We start from the raw sequence: 22172 nt of genomic DNA, 5'->3' as shown, positions 1-22172 counted from the left end.
TACATGGCTCCATGCCTGGTGTCACCACCACATTTTTGGTTTTTTTGATAATGAGATGGTTTATGTGGCACCAGGCCTGCTGGTGGCAGATGGGATTCAACTTTCTCAAAGGGGGAAGAGGTTCTTTGCTCATGAGCTAGCAGGGCTTACTGACAGAGCTTTAAACTGGACTTGAAGGGAGAGGGTGATAGTATCAGGCTTGCCTGTGACAAGCTGTGGCATGACGTGCCAAGGTTAGGTAGATGGGGTGCTAGTGAGGGCCCTCAGCCTGTTGCTCTGAGATGTGCTGGGTACACTGGAGCACACTTGAGGTCTTACGTAGATGAGCCAGGGGATCCTGAGGTAGCAGGAGCCAAGAGGGAGACACTGGTGAAATACCTCAAAGGAATTGAGGTGTATTCCTCTGAGAAGGTGACACAGCCAACAGCCCAGCTGTATCCTGGGCTGCATCAAAAGAAGCATGGCCAGCAGGTCAAGGGAGGGGATTCTGCCCCTCTACTCTGCTCTGGTGAGACCCCACCTGGAGTACTGCGTTCAGCTCTGGGGCCCCCAACATAAGAAGGACATGGACCTGTTGGAGCAAGTCCAGAGGAGGGCCATGAAGATGACCAGAGGGCTGGAGCACCTCTCCTATGAAGACGGGCTGAGAGAGTTGGGCTTGTTCAGCCTGGAGAAGAGAAGACTCCGGGGAGACCTTATAGCAGCCTTCCAGCACTTAAAGGGGGCTTATAAGAAAGATGGGGACAGACTTTTTAGCAGGGTCTGTTGCGATAGGACAAGGGGTAGTGGTTTTAAGCTAAAAGAGGGTAGATTTAGACTATGTACGAGGAAGAAATTTTTTACAGTGAGGGTGGTGAAACACTAGCACGGGTTGCCCAGAGAGGTGGTAGATGCCCCATCCCTGGAAACATTCAAGGTCAGTTTGGATGGGGCTCTGAGCAACCTGATGTAGTTGCTGTAGGAGGCCTGATGCAGGCCTCCCTGCTCATTGCAGGGGTGGTTGAACTAGATGACCTTTAAAGGTCCCTTCCAACCCAAACTATTCTATGATGCTACTCTTCGTGACTTAAGCCATGGTAACTGTCCACTCCATGGCATCTCCATCTCAGTCTTGGCACAGAAACACATGATATCTGCATGAACACCTGAAGAGATGACACCAGTTTATTTTATTCAGTTAATTTGACTATATATCTAAGTTTCTATTTCTGTAGAGGAAGGGGATAAAGTTTACTGCAGTAACGATGTCTCGCTGGGGAGGGGCAGAGCATGCCATAAGTGTAAACTAAATGCATATGTACACATACATGTGAAAGGGTGTCATGCACAGTATTATGCATGTGTGATGTTTTGTTATTTAAATGAATGAACTAAAACAACCAGGCTTAGAACTAGAGCTCAAAATTCCAGGTAGAGGTTGAAGTAAACTGATACTTTTTTATTACTTCAGTCACATACACCTCAATGGACATATTTAGACTGTTCAGGGATCTGTATACTCAGATTTACTTTCTATGTTTAATGGCACTGTCCCATACTATCTGAGGCAAACAAGAACAGTAGGGATTAAGGTAAGGCATTGATAGCTGAAGCAATGCATTTTTGCTCTCTGATTTTCTGCCAAATCTCATTTAGCGTGGAGCATGTGCACTACCACTGACCATCTCAGTTGCCTGAATGTGTGCTCTAGAGCCGTGGGAGTGTACAGGTAGTTTTGTTCTTGTGGTGTTGTGCTTGATTTACTTACTAACCGCCAGTATTTGCATGTGTGGAGGTATTATACAGACCTGTACAGCCTTCCAAGCAACTGCTGATAACACCAAGCACTTTGGACTTCTTATTGTGGAAGTGCAATAAGGAGGGCAAATAACAAGAATTACACAAGACATACACCATTTTTTCTGTGTGACCTAGAGCCCAAAAAAAGCATATTTGACTGTTGGGACTGAACACATGCAAGTAGCTTGTAAGTGTTGCCCAACAGCTTGCTTTGCAGCTTTAAACTGCGTTGCTTTTACATCTAACTCCCACAGAAAAACATCTCCCCTCAGGGGAGAACTGGTTAATGGTGAGTCATCCCACTTCCTGTGCGCTCAGGTATACCTGTGCAAATGCAAATCACTGCCTGGTAACCTGTTACACCAGATCCCTGATCGGATCGCCTGGCTGCTGAGTTTCCCTTTTTCTTTTTCTCTCCTTCTTTTTTTTTTTTTTTTTAATCTGGGAACACGGTGGCAGAGTGGTTTCGGAGCTCTGTGAGTGTGAAAGTTAAACATTTCCCACTGGTAAGGGGAGGGGAAAAAAACCTAAAAAACAGATAGATAACCGCATTTCTTTCATGTGCTTTTCTTCAGAGCAACAAGCCGTCTCCCGTCCCCAACGCCACCCAGGGCTCTCAAGTGAAAGCGGGACATTTGGAGGAAGTGGTGGATGGCGGTAGGCCTGAGCCGGAAACGATCCTCCAGGTGTGCCAGGCCCAGGTTGCCGAGCTGGAACAATGGCTAGACAAAACTAAAATGTCCTTGAGCTCAGACCCCCAGACCCCCAAAATGCAGCAGATGGTGGAACTGCAGCTTGCTGATTGCCAGGTAAGATGGAGCGGTCAGTTTGCTGCTGCCATCCAAACATGTTGCCCTTCGCTGGGGTGTGTGTCTGCAGAAAAGCTATGCCTACTGCTTCTCTCCCTGCGTAATTGGCTTTGTTACACTGTGCAGAAAGCAGGTAAACGCTTGGCTTCGGTTTCAGGTGCAGCTTTCCAAGGGCTTAGTTAAAACACCTATTTTTAGAGTTGGGATCGTTATGTGTCTGGGGGATTTAGGTAGAATTCTTGAGTATTTTTAAAGCTTTGCTTTCTTTGGATTATTTTCAGAAACACGGCTCAGTGTAGCTTGAATCCTCTATTAAAAGGCAATTTTTCATAGGTCTCAATCATGACAAATCAGTTAGAAAAAAGCAGTATTTTTTCTTTTGACATTTTCACCTTCTATTTTTGTCAGAGTGATTTAAAAGACTGGTATAAGATAGCTTCTAAGCTGGTAAATTCTTCTTTAGCACTTTTGCAAAAAGCTGCCAGTATAGGTAGAAAGACAGGGGCTTTTCCCCTGCCCTCTGTGAGTAGTGGTGATATTTGGACCTACTAGTGGCTAGGACAGCCGCTTGCCGCGGATGGCAGTGGAAGGAAAGGAGTGGGTGGTACTCATTGGTGAAAATGGGTGGAGGAAAACAAGACTGGCATGAAGGGCTGGGGTGGGTGGGATTCCTGGAATGCAGCTTTTTTCTCTGGCATGCAGATTAGAAGAAAACATGCAGGCATGCCACTTTGAAACTCCCTGCAGCACCAGTCTGGTGTACCACTTTGCTTCAAGCACTGAGTCTACCTAAAGCAACAAAATTCACTCGCCGTAAAGGAGTCGATACCAAAATGTCCCCATTTTAAATTACTAAGAGACATTTCCAGCTGTTTTGTTGTTGCTGTTGGGTGGGATTTTTTTAATAGGAACTGAGTCCATGCCAAGAAGTGCCTCTGGGTTTAGGCTGTGATTCAGCCAAGTACTCAGGTGCTGAACTCTGTGGGAATTAGGAACCTGAATGCACCTAAGCAGCTGGCTGTGTCTGGATCCCATTCAGGGTTCATGTTAGCATAGGCTTCAACAGGGCCATTCCAACCAGTAAAAACAAGCAGGCATCAGGCAGCTGTAAGCGCTGCTGAATTCCTGTAGGCTTTTAGTAGTTTGGCTCAATGTTAAGATGTGAACTTGGTGGGGGGGAGTTTTTTCTAACCTAGTCAAGATCTACACAGAAAAATACACAGAGCATGAAGCAGAAACAGTCTCTAAATATGGACATATGGTGTAAAGCAGTTAATTTACTGCAGCTGATTACTTTGCAGTTGAGCCATGGTACCTGTTTCCACACACACCTTAAAAACACGAGTTTAAAGTAATGCAGAGATGCACTTTGATTCACAGCAGCTTGAAGCAAAAACCAGATCCCAACAGTTTACAATGGCCTGTCTGACACATGGTAACGTTACTATGTTTTAGTAATTCAGCATCATTCCTCCCAAAGGATGATGTGATCAGTCTGTTCACTGCCTCCTTCTCCCCCATTGGGGTGTGTTGTCTTCCTGGTTGCATCCAAATGGAGTCTTATCATTTCTGCTCTCCTCTTTTATTACTCCATATCTGAGTTAATATAACTTCCTGTAGAGGCTGTTTATTGAAACATTTTTAAGATTAACCCTATATAAAATTTATTTAATTGTTCAGAATAAAAAGAGAATATATTGGAGAAAATCTGGAGGGTTGGTGGCTATTTCTCTTTTTGCCTGTATGTTTCTGGTCTTTTCAGTCATGGGAAGTGTGAGCATTAACTTCAGAATGTTATCAGGAAAGGAATGTTGTACTTCTAAGAATGAATTATTGATTGCTGTCCCTTCTAGGCAAGGTTATTAGAGATTGAACAAAAGGTCCTTTATTTACTGGAAGATTGTGGAGATAGTGCAGACTACCTACAAGAGACTGAGGCTCTTTCCTTGAGGCTGAAGGAAGTGAAATGCAATTTGGAAGAAGTCCAGAGGATGCTTCAAGACAAATGCAATGAAGAGCAGGTAAAGCATATGAATGCTATGGAGAGTAACCATGAGAGTGTCATGGTGCTTTAATGTGCTGTAGTTGCAGAAGAACAGTTAGAGCTCACCATGTGAAGCAAGGAACGAAGAAAAGTCAATCAGAAATGTCAGACTTGCTGTTATTCTACTTTACAGTGCTGTATAATTATTTGTAGTTTGCTGCAAGTAGTGGATTTTTAATGAGTCTCTGAACAACATCTTTTCTGCTTTAAGTGCTCAGTGGCAGAGGTCAAGATTTTTTGAGGAGCACAGGAAAAGGATAAAGAGGTTTTTTTGTTTTGGTTTGTTTTTTTTTAAATGCCTTTAAAATGCCGTGATATTTGTCATGCACTATGGCAGCAGAGAAGCCTTTAAGCAGTAACTTTCTCTTTGAAGAATGCGTAAATGGCAAGGGCAGTGACTCTGCCAGCTCTCCTGCACCACAGCTGCACACTGCTGAGTTTCCCAATGGATGAGATGGTAACTCCCATCTTCAGAGCTAATTCCCGCTCTGTTGTGCAAGAGGCTGGAGAAGCCCACCTGATGTGTTAGTGTAAGAGCAGCCACAGTCTCTCCAGTGCTGGAGGAGCACAGTCTAAAAGGGAGCTTGCATGGCACAGGAGAGAATTAGCACTGGTAAAGGCTCCTGTTGAAATATATCTGTGAGCACAGACAGATAGAAAATACAGGTGCATGAGCAAATTTATAAGCATAAATTTCACATCCCTATAATTTGGTTAAACAATAAGAATGGAGGGTTAGTATCAATTAATTTTGCTAACGGGAAAAGCAAAACAAGCCTTGTAACTGTCAGGGGGAGAAATGTGAGGACTTTAGCAGCAGGTTAGAAAGGATCAAACTTTCAGTAAATGGAACTGGACAGAAATCTTTGCAAGAGTAGCAACTGTGTTTCATGCACTGCTGATTCTATGTATGGCAAGTCCAAGACAGCTCCGCTTTTGCCATTTCCCCAAACTGCACCTGCAGGTTCTGCCCTCTTGTCAAGTCTGGAAGCCTTCCCACAACGGGTCTGTCTTTACAGATTCACAACAGGGAGGGGATCGACCCAGAGCCCCTTGAGATCCTACACTCAAATAGCTCCAGCATGCCCCAGCTTGCCCTTGCTGAACAGCCGCTCATCTGGCACAATGGTTTCCAGCACCGACAGGTAATTCTCCTGCCATCCAGGAGCCAGGCTGCTCCATATCCCCTGTGGGTGTGGGGGACAGCTGCATTTATTAACTGCTGCAATTTTCACTGTGGAATCAAGTCTGTCAAGGGTAGCTTTCAGCCACCCCTCTCCTCCAGGATTAGGGGAGTTTGTCAGGATGGAGAAAGGCCTCACCCCTAAAATCTCATGTCCAAAAGGTTTAGTAATACTACAATGCTGAATGGTACCCCAACACTTGCTTTGTATCATAATGATTCAGATGGCATCACCCATCCCTCCAATCTCCTATCTTTGAAGCGTTGAAGTATTAGGAAATCTGAATCTATATATTGACATTGCTTTCGAAGATGAATTTGAAGCTAAAGCTTTGTAAACTTCCCATGGGCTAACTCACAATGACTTTAAGGTTGTTGTTAACACAATAAAAAAATCCTGTGAAGTTCTGTGCTCTGCAAACTACTTCTGTTTTGCTAACTGAAAATTAGCTTTTGCACTTTTCATGCTATTAGATAACAGTTGGAGAAAATGATCCAGCCTGAGCTGCTAAAATTGCTCACTTTTCACTCGACGCTCTCATTTTAACTAGTGGAACTCAACCTCATATTTGAGCAAATCTCCATTTTCCCTTGCCTTTTTCTATCCATAAGGATGGCAGTCGATGGCCTTTATATTTCCATATGTGCGTGATTTGTTTCTGACTGATGGTTTTTGCTTTTAAAACTTTAGCTCAAGCAGAAATGTATTCCATAAAAATACACGTTTTCAGAAAACGGTTTGTCTGGTAAACTCATGTTTACACATAAACTGCATTTTATTCTGATAGATGTATTCTTATTTTCTTTGCTAAATGAATTAATGTAAAATGTGATTGGAAAAACACAATCATCATTTCAGATTAATACAGTGCACACAACTGATTTTACTGTTCATGCTATTCTCTGTGCACAGGACCTGAAAGTAAAAGCAGCCGAGCAGAAAAGCGTCATTGACTTCATTGAGTCATGTGTGGAAAAGATGCAGCCACAATTTGAGGACAGCGTAACTCAGAAATTAGAATCAAGGTACAAAATAACAAAGTCAGTTACCAGATTCAGTGATGTAAAACTGGCTAAACCTGCTGAAACTTTGCAGTGGCATCATTGGTTCTGTGCAGGAATGTGTGCCTTTAGAAGAAAAATGCAGAAGCTGGGAGATTTCTGCCATCAACAGACTAGAGAAATGAAGTCTCATTTACGTGACAGTCTCTTTGATATTGGGCTGACTCCAGTGTTCAGAGTCAGTCTTGATATCAGGCAGGACTGACAGCTGCCATAAACTAAATCAGGCCCATGCGGAGACAAGCTGGGTATTGCTGTTCACAGCCTTTGCTATACAAATGCACAGAGACACCCAGCCAGGTTTAAAGGCAGCATCTTTGAAAAGGGGGCATTGGAATCATGCACCTTCCAGCATGGAACCAAGGCATGCTACAGGACTGTGCTCCCCATATTGTCATTTCAGAGATGGAGGCTGCCAGTAGGCCACTAGGGTGTTTCACGGGAAGGGAAAAGCCCGAAGAAATGTATCAAAGCTTGGATTAAAGGTCATCCATGCACTTGGTTTCACTCTAGTTTTGAGGCAGGAGGAACAGAAACTAAATCTTATACAAGAAGTCTTACAAATCTAATTTTGTTTATTCTGCTTCAGTTATTTGCCATTCTAACAATGTTTTCTCAATATAGCAATGGCGAATCTGATCCAAAAAGCAAGCAGGCTGATCCCACCCTAGCTCCAAAGGACCAAACGGGAAATAAATGGCAGTATTTACAGCAAGAGCTGTCATCAAAAATGAAGTCTCCCCTCTGCCAGCTTGCGGAACCTCAGGTTCGTTTAAGTTCAGTAAAACACACTTCTGCATGCAGTTAGTTGTGGTCAAGATAGCAATTAGCATATCTCCCTGCATCATTGTATCATGTCTCTTCATCAGATAACTGAACCCTGTGCAAGTGCTCTCCAGAGGAAATTGTTACTGCATACTGTTTTCATGATTGTCTTTTAATTTTACTTTGAGGTAAATAATATCTCTGAAGTAGTGACTACTAAGCATAGTGTAGGAACACATAGGTGAGAACATTTTGGTCAAAACAAATCCCTGGCTTCAATTTTGTTCTGCCATTCACCATTGTGTTCTCTCTTTCTCACATATCAAAAGTGGAGTTTGGACTGCAACAAGAGCACACTATGTATTTATTCTGAACAAACTGCAGAATTTTACTGCTTGGAAAAAACTATATTTTCTGTTATAAACAGTTTTGTTCACATTCAGTTAGAATGACTAGATTCCCTGTTCTCTGAAATTACTGCATTACATGGAAGAATATCAGTCATGCAAAATGATGAATGTCAGCTCTTTTTCAGACTTACACTACAGTGAGCAGCAGGGCTGCCTTAACACAAACTACAACTTGTAGGCCTTAAAGGTGGGAATCAGAGGCTTCTTTTTCAGTCAATCTCCCATCAGGACATAGCCTACCCAACTAATTTTTGCTAGTAAAAAGGGAACCCTGCTATCCAGGTGCTTTATGTTAATGTCTTGAAACTTTCATTTTAATGCTTTTTGAGAGGAGTGTTATCTAGTTGCCCATAGCCCTGTCTTCATTTGAGCTGTTCACCTAATTGCAATGTTCTTTTTCCAAATATTAGATTACAACAAAGATGAACATGCTGCCCCGAGGCACATTTGCTAGTGCAGGAACCCCAACTGTGGAAGAACTGAAAACTTACACTGTCCAACTGGGAGACCTAAGCCAAGAAGCAAATGTGGTACATACACAGGTAAAAATGGCATGTCATAGCATTGCAAAAAATACCAGGGATTCTAAACACAAGACACTGTTTGGGCACTGGGAAACATAGCCATTAATCATATTACTGCAGATGGTGTTCACTGTAGTGTGGCTTTTGCATCAGGTATGGACTATAATGTAGAAATCAGCTTAAGATTTTGAGAGGTAACATTTCAAGTTTCGGCTATGATTCTTCTGATACCTGAATCCAAAGATTTGCTAGTGTGGGTAAAACTCCTCAAACTGTATAAATATAAAGCAAGGAGCCTGTGAAAAATTTCATAAATCTGCAGTATTGGAGCTGACAAAACAAATTTTGTTGTGCCCATTCCTGGGATTAGACACCTGTAAGACCACAGCCACTCCCAATACATAAAGGGTCATTGTCTCAGCTTTGGCCTTGACAGTTCTGAATATTACATGCATATAACTCTTATCCAAGTCTGTCCCTCAGTATTTCATTAATTACATTTTATTATTAGCTGACTGAACCTCTAACCTTATACGAGTGAATAAATCTTAGCCATGCCTTGGGTGAAAGTACTGAAAACTTCTGACTTGCCTTTACCCAGGATAATGTGACAGAGGAAGTCTCTTCCAATTTGGACAGAAAATTGTTTGAGCTGCTTCTGGCAATCAGCCGATGTTTGAATAACATGGAGGAAATGTTAAACACCTCAGTGCTCTCCACCGAAGAGGCAGCCGTGCAGCAGGCTCTTTATGAGGTAAATGTCCTAAAGCATCCAGGGAGGGAGAAACCCCAGTGCATTTGTGTTACAACAGAATATATATGGCCTGATATTTCCTCTCTGTTTTGCTGGTATTATTCAGGAATAACACCACCAAACAGATTTGGGCCTATTGCTTTTAACAACAATTATCAACTTCAGCCCTGCTGCCTTTTACAGGCAGGAGTCCTTGGACAGAGACCATTTTCACTCATGTTATCTTTCTTTCAACCCTTTAGACTCTTTCTGTTGAGCTGCAAAAACTTCATGCTGATCTGAGTGATAAAAAGGATGACCTTCTAAAGTCTATTAGTTGTGCTGGTGGGAGCACAGATGTGTTCTGTGAGTGCTTTAACAACTTGCAGGCACGGCTGGAACAAACTCAAGCTGCCACTGCTTCAAGGAGCAACTCAATGAAAGCTGGGCTGGATCATAATAGCAATTATCAGGTACTCCACTGCCAAATGCACATCTTGTTTCACAGCATCTATTAGACTTGTCAGTGTTAATGCATTTGGGTTACAGATGAGCACTCTATAATGGGCTTGCCTTTTTTGTGGTACTAAACAAACTTGTCTTGGCCTCTCAAGAAGCAAATTAATTTTGCTGTTGACAGTGCTGTTTGCAATGCTGACTACCTTAAAGGCCTTGATCACAGTAGAAAATCTGCATGCAGAAAAGATGGAATTAACGTGGGATCCCATGCACGCTGAGCTACAGGCTAAAGCAAGTTTCTGTGTGTAGGGATTAGGCCAAAGAGGGTTTCGTATATTCCTTCTGCTGCTGTGTGGACACAGGAGAGGCAGGCTTTTTCCCTTTTGGTGCCATGTCTGGCATTGGGCTACTTTTAGCTATGTATCGGGAGGTTGATTTGACCCTTTGTATTTACTGTTCCTTTAGATTTTGTGCTGCAGAAACCATAGTTTTGCGAATTTGCGTTTTTCTGTTCTTTTTCAGAAAAGCAGATAATGAGGAGCTTTTCTATAGATTCTTGTGATGGGCTACATCTAGTAGCTATTGCTGGAAAATATTCAGATCAGGTATTTAGGCTGAAGTAAGGAAAGAAAAGCCTGGTCTTTGAAATACAGTTTCCAATGTCCAGCAAAATTCCAGTGTGCTCACCGTCTGCAAGTCAGCCTAGCTCTTTACTGCTGAATAATAAAACAGTTCCTTTGAAGTACACTGGGATGTTGTTTCCAAACAGTAGCAGGACTAGTCTTGCAATGTTTAGTTATGCGAAATCCATGGAGCTTCATCAGTTGCCAGTAATGGGGTCATTTTCTCATTTTCAGAAGAGAAGAATTTGTTTCTCTGTAAGTTTCACAGATTTTGATGGTCATAGAGGATCATTGTGACAGAGACTACACAGACTTACACTACACAGACTACAGAATTTCCTTCTTTAAATTACTGCTTTAAGCCCATAATGCACATGCTTTATTTTGTTTTTTAAAAGAGGAAAAAATTGCTTTTGCTGCAAGAAGTAACCATTTTGTTTGCTGTGTAATTTTGTCTGGCCACTACTATATTCCTGATATGTGTTATACTTACGATGTTTGTTTCTTTTGCAGAATGAAACCAGGCTGCTCTATGATCAGTTAACTGAGAAAAAAGCTACTCTGCAACAATGCTTGAATGCCATACGTGGACATAATGTTTCCGAACAGCTTCAGGTAATTTCATTTGAAGGAAAAGAGAGGAAAAATCTCAGCATTAGCTATTATTTCCAGTTTTGTGTAGTCTATTAAGTTTTATATTTTCTAAAGTTTGAGTCGTACTTAGGTTTTAAGAATGGAGGAAGGAGAGAGTTCAGTATTCACCACCCTTTTTTTTTTTTTTTTTTTAACTACACCTCAATCCATAGTCAGATCTAATTCCAATCCTTTTAGTAGTTGGAGTGGAGGAACCAGTCTCTCCACAACCTCTCAGAGCAAATACACCCCACACTACAGCAGGGAAGAAAAAGAGCTACACAAAGTACAGCACTTCACACATTATGCCTTTTTTATAAGAAAACTAGCTTTTCTATGTGGGAATAGGACTCCAGTATTTATATCTGGTTATTCAGCATTTATAAGCACTTTATCATATGGCATTTGACCAGTTAAGCTATTTTCTTTGACCTTCATAGGGATTAGCAGAGAAGTGAAAATGAATAGACTTCATATACTCCCCAGAATGGTCATTGGCCATCTGTCTACTTGTTGGTGAAGCAAAGAGGGTGTCCCAAAACTTTTTTTGTTACAGGCTCATAACCTTGTTTACAGGCATAACTTTCTGCCAGGCTGAAAGCTATGTTCAGAACTGCTGAATCCCCTAGCAGGTACTGCTGCCTTAGATATATTCTGTCAAGTAACCCCTCTTGGAAAAGAAATGCCAGAAGTACATAACTTCCCTTCCTTCAGAGAGAACCTGTCTCAATCCATCCCTGACTGACTCTTTCTGATCCATAAGAAAAATGGTATTTTCTGACTCTGTGATTCCTTTTAATGACTGCTCTTGAATTAGTAAACTGAAATGCATGTTGAATGTTGAACTGAGACACAAGACCTGAATTCACTTCCTGGCTGTGCCATGTGAATCCAGTAAGCTGTGTCATGAACAGTCTTGTCTATTTAGCTTATAAGCTTGTTGGATCTCCGTGTCTCATTGTGAACTTATGAAGTGTTGGCAGAGCAGAGATCCAGCCCCTGGATCTGCTGTGCTACTAGTAATAATGGAAGGTTTAATGGAACAGAACTCTTCCTGATAGCTTATTTTGTCCTTAATTCAGAAAACTGATGCCTGTGCTTTGGAGCTGCAAAACTTTGAAAACCAAGTAGCAAAATTGAGAGGCCATGGGGAAAGATTTCAGTTACCTATCACCTTAATCCAGGAAGCTTATAAATTAGAGGTAAGAGCACAGTATAGTTTCCACTTACTCAGCAAGGTTTGATTCTTCTAAGCAATGTATTTTTAGCATCAAAAGGCTGATGGTTGGTTATTTTGCATTCTGGGAATGTGTGTGTGGGTTTGTAGGATTCATTTCTGTCCTTTGTGAATCACTAAACTGTGTTTACATTGTAGGATGTTTTGGATGACATGTGGGGGATTCTGAAAGCAAAGTATGTGGAGCTGAACTCTCCTTCTGTCAGTGAGAGCCAGTATGAGGACTTACTTCGTGGATTTGCAGAGCTGGTAGCTATTGGACGAGAGAAGATTGCACAAGATCCAAAGCAGCTAACAAAAAGCAGAGCAGCTCTACAGTCTCACTTGGAAAATCATAAGGTATAAGATGCTTATCACAGCACTGCTCAGATCAGCGTAGCAGGAGCACTGGTTTTTGTGACTGGTTTCTCTCCAGTGTTATGGAGAAGAATGACTAGCTCATAGCATAGGGGAGGGACTGGAGTACAAGCAGAAAACAAAGCAAAGTTTTCAGTAGACCAAAATAGGACCCACTAAAATATGAAAAAGAGGTTGTTATTACAACTGCAGTTTTGGTGATAAATTAAGATCAGGATTTCAGTTTTGTCAGTCTAATCTACTTTGGCTTACCTCAGAACATATTGATGTGTGAGGAAAACACATGTCCTTCTAATTACTGGTAATAAATCAGTAGTGAGATTCCTGAAGTTGCTGTCTAGCAATTGGGAGTTGAGCCTTTGCTTTCAGCATTCTGTGCCGTCGTGATCTGATGGAGGAAACTTACCCATAACAGCTCCTTTTCTGAAGGGAGAATAGTTTAGATCCTCCCCTTGGCAGCCCAGTGTCCCCTGTATCCAGTGCTACATGCTTGATGGCAGATGGGTGAGAATGCACCTGCATCCTCGCTGTCCTGCTGCTTGGCAAGAAGCCCTGGCCAATGCTAGTCACTTGAAGATGTCTCTGTCACGTCAACACCTTGATTTAACTGCTTCATGTAGCTCAAAGTCCCTTAAGAATTGCTTCAGGATGCTAAGCACTGCAAACCACTACTCCAGAGTCATAGGAATGGTGTTTGCCACTCACAAATTGCCCTTATCAAAGCAAAATGTTAGGAATTTATTTAAAAAGGAAAACAAATAATGTATCTGCAGTCCACGTATACATACATTGATTTACAAAAGCAAAAGAAAACTGCAAAAGCCATTTTCCCTGCCCTCGTTATCAAGACTTATCAGGATGCTCACACAGCCTATGCCTGGGGTATGGTCCTTAAGTGAAATTCTTGTACTAGGTATTAGTTCTTAGTGAAGAAGATCTTGACTGAAGAGTGTGATCTTAAACCCTCAAAGCTTTTTTGTGGGTGAAAGTTCTGTGGAGATTCAGACATTTCCCAAGAGCTCAGCTGAGCCATAACTAAATCAAACTGTTACCTTATAGTTATCCCAAAGGATTATTGTGCCCTGCCTACTGCTTAGGCCTTAGAACTGCTAATACCCTTGGTGCTTGGAGTCACCTCGCAACCAGGTGAAACAAACTGGATAATGGCTGTCAGGTGATAACTACCTCACACTAAACTATGAATTTATTTATAGTTAAACTCTTCCTTCCATCATCTTCCTACAATATCTTCATATTTCATATGAACTGAAGATGTAAATGTAGATCTTTTTCTTTAGAAATGTATAAATGAAAATAGTGTATGCAACTCATCACTGGTTCCTGACTAACTATAAGATGATCAGTAACTGCCTATCTTGGGGTGATGCAGAATTTGAATAGAAGGCTCCTGACTCTATGAGCTATGAGAGACCCTGAAACTGGCTGCTCTTCTCAGTGAGTCTTCTCTGTCTTCTTCATACTCCTGCTGTGGGTGTGTGATCCCTCTTAAAGACCAAGCTTTAACTTGTTTTTTTCAGGACTTTTTCCACAACCTCATGACCCACATGGCTTTCATGCAAGCATTTTCCAAGAAAGTGACTCCTTCCATCCTACAAAAGAGAGAGGAATTCTGGAGAGAGCTGGTGAATGAAGTCAAGTTGCTGGAGCAGAAGGCTTGCCAGTATGGTATACACTTAGAGAGCCTGTTAAAGGTAATGAGTCAAAAGAAACCCAGAGTAAAAACTGGAGGGAAGAAGGAGAAGATTTGTGTCTTGGGGATCCCTTTCCATACCAGTGATTCTTTGGCTAGTAATTGTCCCTTCCTGTCTCCATTGGACGGCAACAGTTTATTTCTCGTTCTGTATGTGTCATTAAACTGGCTTTTTTCCTTGAAAACCTCTGAAAGTGGACATTTCAACTCATTATTCTGACATGGGTGGGACTTTATGACTTGTTGCAGTAATTTTTGAGTGCCTGGACTGACAGAAGAGCCCTTTAAGGCACAAAAATACCAGCACCGCTTTAAAATAGAACTTAAAACACCCTTAGAGAATAAAAAATTAAGTATAACACTTTAAAATAAGAAAACTTGAAGATATTGGAGAATGAAATAATTAATTCATCTGTGGTGAAATCATGTCTTACTCTAATATTTCCATATTATTCACTTATTTTCATGTTCTGTTTTATTAAAGCAAGAGCTGCTGTTGCTAGAATAAGCATTAAGGGCTCACTCTGGTGTAGCAAAAATGCAGGTAGATGCGTGCCATGTTAATGATGCAATGTATTTTTTAGGAATGGATGGAATTTGATGATGAATGCCTAGTTTTCAATAAGGAGTTAGAGGCGCTTGCCTCTACGTTGCCCACTGTGAATTTGGTTGAAGAAACAGAAGAAAGATTAATGGAAAGGATTGCACTTCTAGAGGTATTTATGTGTCTGTGTCTCTGGTTTTCTTCGTGGATCTGTAGAGCTGGCAAAAAGATTAGTTAGAATATGAGGAGAAGATGGTTTGCAGGGCACTGTTTCCTTTGTGTCCTTGTCTGTGTGTGGATGCAAGGTGAAAACTTACTTTTAAAAGTAGCAGGGGATTGGGCTGCTAATTTCAGCCACGGGCTGGGCTACAAGTTCATTTAAGTGGGAGTAATGACTATAGCTGCTTCAGAACTTGGTCTTCAAATGCAAATATTTGCGAGAAGATAGTGTGCAGGCTACATGAATCCCAAGGACAGCAGAGAGCCTTGGAGTGAACATAGAGCCACTTCTCTGTAATTCAGGAACAATTTTCATGCCATGATGTAAAACCTATGGAAGAGGAGAATCAATCTAGTGCCTTCAAATATCTGAACCCCTGGTTACAATAGAAGGTCTACAGATTTACCAGCTCCTTTTAAAATCGTGTCCTGATTTCTATCTGACCAAAGAGAATAAAATTCCTTTTGTACAGAATGACAAATAGGCTCCCAGTTTCTTCCCAGCTGCATCTCTGATGGCAAAGCTACACCTTTAGTTAAAACCTCAACTTCAGTTGGAAACATATTATCTATGGTTTAAATGCATTTAAATGTAAGGATATGAAAGCAGCCTTTATGGTTGTTTTATAAAGTTAAGAAGAAATAGTGTTCAATAAACTTAGTGATGTATCTTCAGAGAGTGCTCTACATTCCTCACAGATTTGACCTTTCTTGGTCTTCAGAGGACCATTTCTATTAGAAATTCTTGAACTAATGAGTCTTTGGGTCTATATTGAGTCCAGTAGGATATTTAAATTCATACACTATAAAGGCAGAAAGGACTACTGTAATTTAATCTAGTTAACTGCATGAAACAGATCATTGGACATTCCCAGAAAATTCTGAGTTACAGTAAAGCTTTTGAAATGAATCAACAGTAGATATCTACAATCATATTGGCCCTCTGGTGCTTTTGATGCCTGTTGCACTGAGACAGGAGACATGCAATATTGCTGTATCCATTCAGTGTGAAGCTGCCTGGTTTCCTTTGGCTTTTTAAGTTCTTAACTAGCTCTTCACTCTTAAGTCTTTATTTGTCTTTAAAGACATCAGAAACAAAGTAGTAAAGCTTTAGAAGATGCTTTTGGGGGGAGTCCCAGCACTGGAGTTTCACAGTTTCAAGGACAGAGCAGAGTAAAATTCTCTGGGGCTTAATTCCTGTGAGAGAAATATCCCTATTAATAATATTGTACAAGCCCCTTATGCCTGGAGAGAAGTGAGATACTTGCACATCGCGCAATTGCTGTTTTCTGCCTTCTCCCTAGGACTGATCTACTTCCTGTGGTGTTTTTTTTTCTTTTTTTTTCCCTTTTCTCATTTTGACCTTCCAGTGAAGTGTAGCAATGGTGAAATGATGCTTTATATTTATTCAGCAGTCTAAACAAACCAGACCACTCCTATGTCTGTTACTTAATGTCTTCACTGTTCACTCTTCATTCCTCCCTGCCACTATTATTCAATAATTATCCCAACAGCTTCCTTCAAAACACAGCTAACATTTTTTTAAACAGGATAGAGCCAGAAGGCCATCTAAGAACAGGAGGGCAATAACTTTCTGCTGGGGGCAGTCATATATTTGGACAATGCAGCCAGATGTGATGGAGAGTTTTTGTCCATTGCTTGAGGTTTACATGTGTCAAAAAAGCCCATCAAATCATAACACAGTCATTCTGATAATGTATGAAATTATATTGAGATCTCTCTTGATCTATCCAGAGGAAACAAAAAAACCCCAACCTGTGTCCCTTTTTTATGTAATGAAGTACAGATTCCTTCTGTTTGGAAAATAAAATACATGACAGAGAAAATTATATGTGTTTTGCTAGCTGTGTTTTCAGTTTTTAAAATATTATTGTTTTGCAAACTTCCCATATTCTGATAGCAAATCAAAAGCAGTGTTGATGAAAAGCATGCCAGGCTGTACCAGATGGTGAAAGAAGGGAAGAAATTGCTGACTGCTGTGAGCTGTCCAGAAATAAGAAGCCAGATTGGGAAGCTGGAAGAGCAGTGGTTGTCTTTAACCAGAAAAGTTGGCCATGAACTACACCGACTTCAGACGTTACTCAAACTCTTGGTCAGGTGGGTATAACTCAAAAGCAATTAGCGATATCAGCTAGAAATTAGTTTCTAACCTTCTATAGATGTATTTTCTGAAATATGGCAGTGAATTAATAAATAACACAGCTCCTTTAACTTAAAACTGAGAAAAAGGAAAAAAAAAACCCCAGTGATTATCAGAAAAGTGGCCCTTTATTACACAGCTGATCTTTTCTCACTCTGTAGACAAGTGCTTCACTTCCTGCTTATTTTTGTAGGAAAATATTTTGATTGCTGCCATTGCAAAGTCAGTGCATCTAGGTGAGAGTTAGCTGCATTGTGCTGCAGTTTTTACATTGGAAGTATTAACAGAAGCTCTGATCATGCTGCCCTAAGCATTTTGGCCTGCTATGAATGCAAGCTAGCCTTGATTCCCATGCAAAAGCATAATGCACCTGTCTGTGCACGTACCCTATCCCCCTTACAAATGTTCAAGACCTGGCTGACATGCTGCCTTAACTTGTGTTTTGAAGCTCTCCAAAGGGGGATGACCCAAGCATGCTCAATGCTTTCACATGCCCCAAGCCAACTGTCAATGCAGTCCTGGCAGTCAGGTGGAGACAGTTTGGGGTTCTACAGCCCAGTCCACCAGCTGATGTTCCAAGGTCAGCTCTCCCTGCACCTGGTTGGCTGGACCCATAGTGTGGACAGAGCATGCCAGTGTTTGTTGGTATTTACCTCTGCTGTGTATTCTGCACTATATCTCGCAGTGTGCACAATCTCCTCTGGTGGTTTTGACCTCCAGCAAATCTCTTTTCACCCATGTGAGCTTGTCCTGGCAACTGCTGGGTGAATACAGAAAGAGGATGTTTTCAGGGAGAGCAGAGCAGCTGAAAAGAGCTGATAGGAATAGTCTCATGCGTACCTCCAGCAGAACTGTCGTGTTGCACATCGATCCATGCTTCTGCAGGATTGTGTAGCAGAATAGGTGCCAGAATAGCACATGCCTCCTCACAGAGAGGAGGACAACTTGGGGGGTGAGAAATGTATCCTAGACTCAGCTAAGAGGTATATGTTTGTGTGTTTCATTCCCTCCTTGTAGCTACAACAGAGACTCAGAGGAATTAATGAAATGGCTGGATTCTGCTCAGCAGAGAATGAATTTTTGGAAGGAGCAGTCTCTCAACGTGTCACAAGATCTTCCCACCATCAGGGATAACATCAACAGCTTGTTTGTAAGTCATTTCTCCTGCCAGGTTTAGATAAGGCATTGTACTTCCAGGGAAAATGACCCTTTTGAGTGGTGTTTTTATTTGCCATGACCCAGAAGCTGCCCACATAATATAGCACTGAATGGCTGTGTGTGCCAAAGCCACTCCATTATCTGTGTGGGGAGCCATTAGGGTGGGAGGCCACCAAAGGTCTTCCTTCAGATTGCAAGGACAGCCAGAGTGCATAAATCAGAATGGAATCCTCTCATAATGAGCTCCCAACTGCAACACATCACAGCCCATCCAGGTTCTCTTAGGCACCTACGGCGTAACAGCATGGTGTCTGTCTTGCTCCTATGCCAAATACCACATACAGCAGTTCAGCCAAGCTGATGGGCCACTTACCGACTGAATTTGGAGTATGTGCTCAGGGAACAGGGGTGAAGACAGTGGTGCTGTGAAGATGGTCAGACAAAGTCAGGGAAGAGAAACATGCTGAATTGTATTTCATGTCTTTGCCTGCCCCCTGCTGCTGTGCTCCCCTTGTATGACTAGCTAGGAGGTTCAGCCCCAGTGTGAGCCCTGACAGAGGGAGTCTTGCACAGTGGGAAAGCAAAGCATCGTGAAGGTTGGACTGGTAGGTGTGAGTTGGCCAGAGACTCAAGGATTGGGATTGTTCCCCGGACCTCTGTGTGAAGTGGGGACCAGGATATTCCCAATCCTTGTGGAGCAAAAGGTGGCATTCAGCATTGTATCAAGATAGGCAGAAAAAGGCCTTACCTGCTGCCAGAACATGTTGAATTTAGGTTTTCTGAACTTTACAAACTTGCTAAAATCTGTTTGTTGAGGCAGTTCATCCTGTCACTGAAAATCTGGTTTGTCTTCTTTATTTAAATAGATACATAAATATTTACCCTCTCTTAAATTTCTCCCATGCACCTCAGACATTCTCTAAGGAAGTTGATGAAAAATCTTCCCTGAAGTCATCTGTGGTGAGCACTGCCAACCAGCTCTTTCATGTGAAGCAAGCTGATGCTGCAGCACTTAGGTCATCTTTGGCAAAGTTTGAGCAAAAATGGGGAGAACTGATTACACAGCTCCCAGCCATCCAAGAAAAGCTTCACCAGGTGAGGAGAAACTCTGCTGCCATCTCTCTGTTCGAGCTAAATACTTTAAAATGTTGCTGCTGGAATTCAGTTGGCTACTCTATAAAGCCCCCAAAGCACCTCTTTTCTAATTAGCTGTCTGTCTTGCTTTCAGAATAACCCCAATATTGTCCTGCAGTTTAATTATTGCAGTGTCCTTCCTGGGCTGTTTTGCACATATCTATCATCTTTACAGTTTTATATGAAAGTCTGTTACAATTAGAAATAATTTTATTTCAAATTTCTGAATTCTCGAACTTTTCTTAATTTAAGTTGTATGCCCCTCTGGAGCACAGTGCTCACTTTCAAGTTCATACCGCTATAATTGCAATTATAGTGCCTGAGCCTTTCTAAAAATACAGATGTCATCTTTTTTGATATTTCTAACAAGCAGAGTGTGGAGGATTCATTATATGCTTTTCCCCCAGCTTCAGATGGAAAAACTGTCATCACGGGAAGCTATTGCTGAACTAATGACCTGGCTGGACCATGTGGAACAACAGCAGGGACATGAGGAGCCAATAAATTCACAATGTAGTGCTGCCCAAGTCAGAAGCCTTCTTCAGAAGTACAAGGTAAATGGGAAGCTGTAAGTCCAGGCCTTCTGCAAGGTGTTCGGCTGTAAAAAGGAAGGAAACAGCCTACAGGCACTGTTATATCCTTCCCCTTGCTCTTGGGAGGGTTCCTCAGTCTCGAAGGTGCCTTAACATCTTCCCTTACAAAAACCTTTTGCTTCTATGCCACACAAAATACTTCCTGCCCTGCAATGCAGCTACTGCCTGCTGTGCTATAGTCTCCTTTTCCTCGTGCTGTCCCATCTGTCTCGCTTGGTTTGCTCTCTCTTACATTTAGATTATAAAATGTGTTGAGCAGGAAAGCTTTGCTTCCTTAGGAGGATAGACTCTGTGTTTGTGCTGGTTTAGTCTGTCTTTTCAACAAGAAATACCTCATAATGGAGCTCCATAACCAGGATCTATTTAACTAGAGAACAGGGTTTTTGAATATTACATCTCATCAAAAGAGCTAACCTGCTAGGAAGAAGGGACAAGATGAACATCCCTGCAGAGAGAGAGGCTGCAGCAGACTCTTGGCTCTGTTCAGATGCTAATGCACCAAAGACAGAGGCTGATTGCTCCAGACACAGGAAGGATTCAAGCCGTGCTTGTACCTCCATAGCTGCCAGGGAGCACAACCTCAGGGCACAAATCCCTACAGAGACATATTTTGCTCTGCCCTTGCAGAGCTACCGAGCAGTGCTCTGGACTCAGTCTACAGCTGCAGTTCTCAGACGCTTTGGTACTGCACGAGGCAAGTGCCAAAGTAAGCATTTCTTTCCAAGTGCCTTAGTATAGCACATATATAACATTTTGCTCTATATCAGTTGGATTTGGTAGTTGGAACATGTAGGTGAGGTGCTGTTTTTAACCCTTTGGATATTTAGAGATCATTTTGTAGGTGTGTTTTCTGTACTTATCAGCAATGTGGGGATGTGTATGCTGAGAAGAAAGCTGGATGAGGGTCATGAATTCCTACAGGGAAGCAGCTATGGCTTCAGTACCTCTACTGTGCTGTTCCCTGGTGGCTTTTTTCTGGGTTCTACTAGATACAATGAGGAGCCCTTTCCTGCCCTCTTCTTCTAAGACCTTCTGAAATAAAAAGGCATTCCCTTATGTTCTCACTTTGCGTGTAGTTTCTCACTTGTCTCTGTGGGCAAGGACTCTGGTGCTGGAGGATACTTCTTCCTCCCAGATATTCTGATACTAGGTATTTTGATAAAGGAGCACAAGCTCTTGTCTGCACTTGTCTGTGAGTTGCAGGAGTGTGGAAAGGCCTCAGTCTTAGCCTAACCTGGCAGTGTGATGGTATTGTCCAGTAGATGAAGTATTGGGTCTGGTACCCCTAAGTTTTATTCCCTGCTCCGGCACTAGCCTGTTCTCACCTGCCCATGTAATGATAGTGATTTTCTGCAAAAGTGGATGGAAATAACTACACAAATATAGAATGGTAAAAATTGAGAATTATTGCTACAGCCAGGTCTCTTTCAGAAAAATATTTTAGGCCATGGTTCAGAATAAGCTGTGAATGTCCCATAACTATGCCTTGAAGCATCATTGGAACTGATCGGATTAAAACTGCCAAACTATTTGTTTTACATTTTTGGTTTTGTGTTTTTTTCCCCTCCAGGAATATATGATGGAAATGAACTTTAAGCAGTGGATGGTAGATTTTGTTAACCAGTCACTCTTGCAGATGAGCACTTGTGATGTGGAAAGCAAGCGGTATGAAAGGACAGAATTTGCTGAGTGTCTTGGAGAGATGAACCTGCGGTGGCACAGGCTGCAGGCGTTTCTGAACAGAAAGGTTTGACTGAGTTCTCATTGCTTTCTCTCTCACAACTCTGATCTTGCCTGTGCCAGTGCTCTGTATTTTGCAAGCACCCTTTCTGCCTGAGTCTGAAAACACTGTTGAACACAGAGAGACTCTCTGCGCTCTCTGCTGTCTGTCCATCCTACTGTCTCATGGGCAGCCTATGGAGCGGTCTCATAGCACATCAGCTATCAGGTGGTGGGCAGGCATCCAAGCCTCAGCAAGGTCTGGGAAGGTAAATTCTCCTGTAACTTGGGGGGGGGGGGGGGGAGTGGAAAAAA

General features: G+C 42.0%; 1 protein-coding gene across 1 annotated transcript in view; it reads left to right on the top strand.

Annotated features, from left to right (window-relative positions):
• Nucleotides 1-22172, top strand: part of SYNE2 (spectrin repeat containing, nuclear envelope 2) — a 178648-nt gene that overhangs the window by 100553 nt on the left and 55923 nt on the right. The window contains exons 67-84 of the mRNA XM_010584145.1: nt 2355-2601; nt 4455-4609; nt 5652-5777; nt 6729-6841; nt 7502-7643; nt 8463-8594; nt 9178-9330; nt 9573-9782; nt 10905-11006; nt 12107-12226; nt 12400-12600; nt 14157-14330; nt 14914-15045; nt 17014-17210; nt 18271-18403; nt 19324-19506; nt 19953-20099; nt 21709-21885. Coding sequence (XP_010582447.1) covers nt 2355-2601; nt 4455-4609; nt 5652-5777; nt 6729-6841; nt 7502-7643; nt 8463-8594; nt 9178-9330; nt 9573-9782; nt 10905-11006; nt 12107-12226; nt 12400-12600; nt 14157-14330; nt 14914-15045; nt 17014-17210; nt 18271-18403; nt 19324-19506; nt 19953-20099; nt 21709-21885 — 2844 coding nt within the window. The remainder of the gene's footprint in view (nt 1-2354; nt 2602-4454; nt 4610-5651; nt 5778-6728; nt 6842-7501; nt 7644-8462; nt 8595-9177; nt 9331-9572; nt 9783-10904; nt 11007-12106; nt 12227-12399; nt 12601-14156; nt 14331-14913; nt 15046-17013; nt 17211-18270; nt 18404-19323; nt 19507-19952; nt 20100-21708; nt 21886-22172) is intronic.

The sequence above is a fragment of the Haliaeetus leucocephalus genome, unplaced genomic scaffold (assembly GCF_000737465.1).
Source record: "Haliaeetus leucocephalus isolate CR32 unplaced genomic scaffold, Haliaeetus_leucocephalus-4.0 Scaffold944, whole genome shotgun sequence".
NCBI classification, from domain to species: Eukaryota; Metazoa; Chordata; class Aves; order Accipitriformes; family Accipitridae; genus Haliaeetus; species Haliaeetus leucocephalus.
The sequence above is the reverse complement of the archived record's forward strand: the minus strand, read 5'-3'. Positions and strand labels throughout refer to the sequence as shown.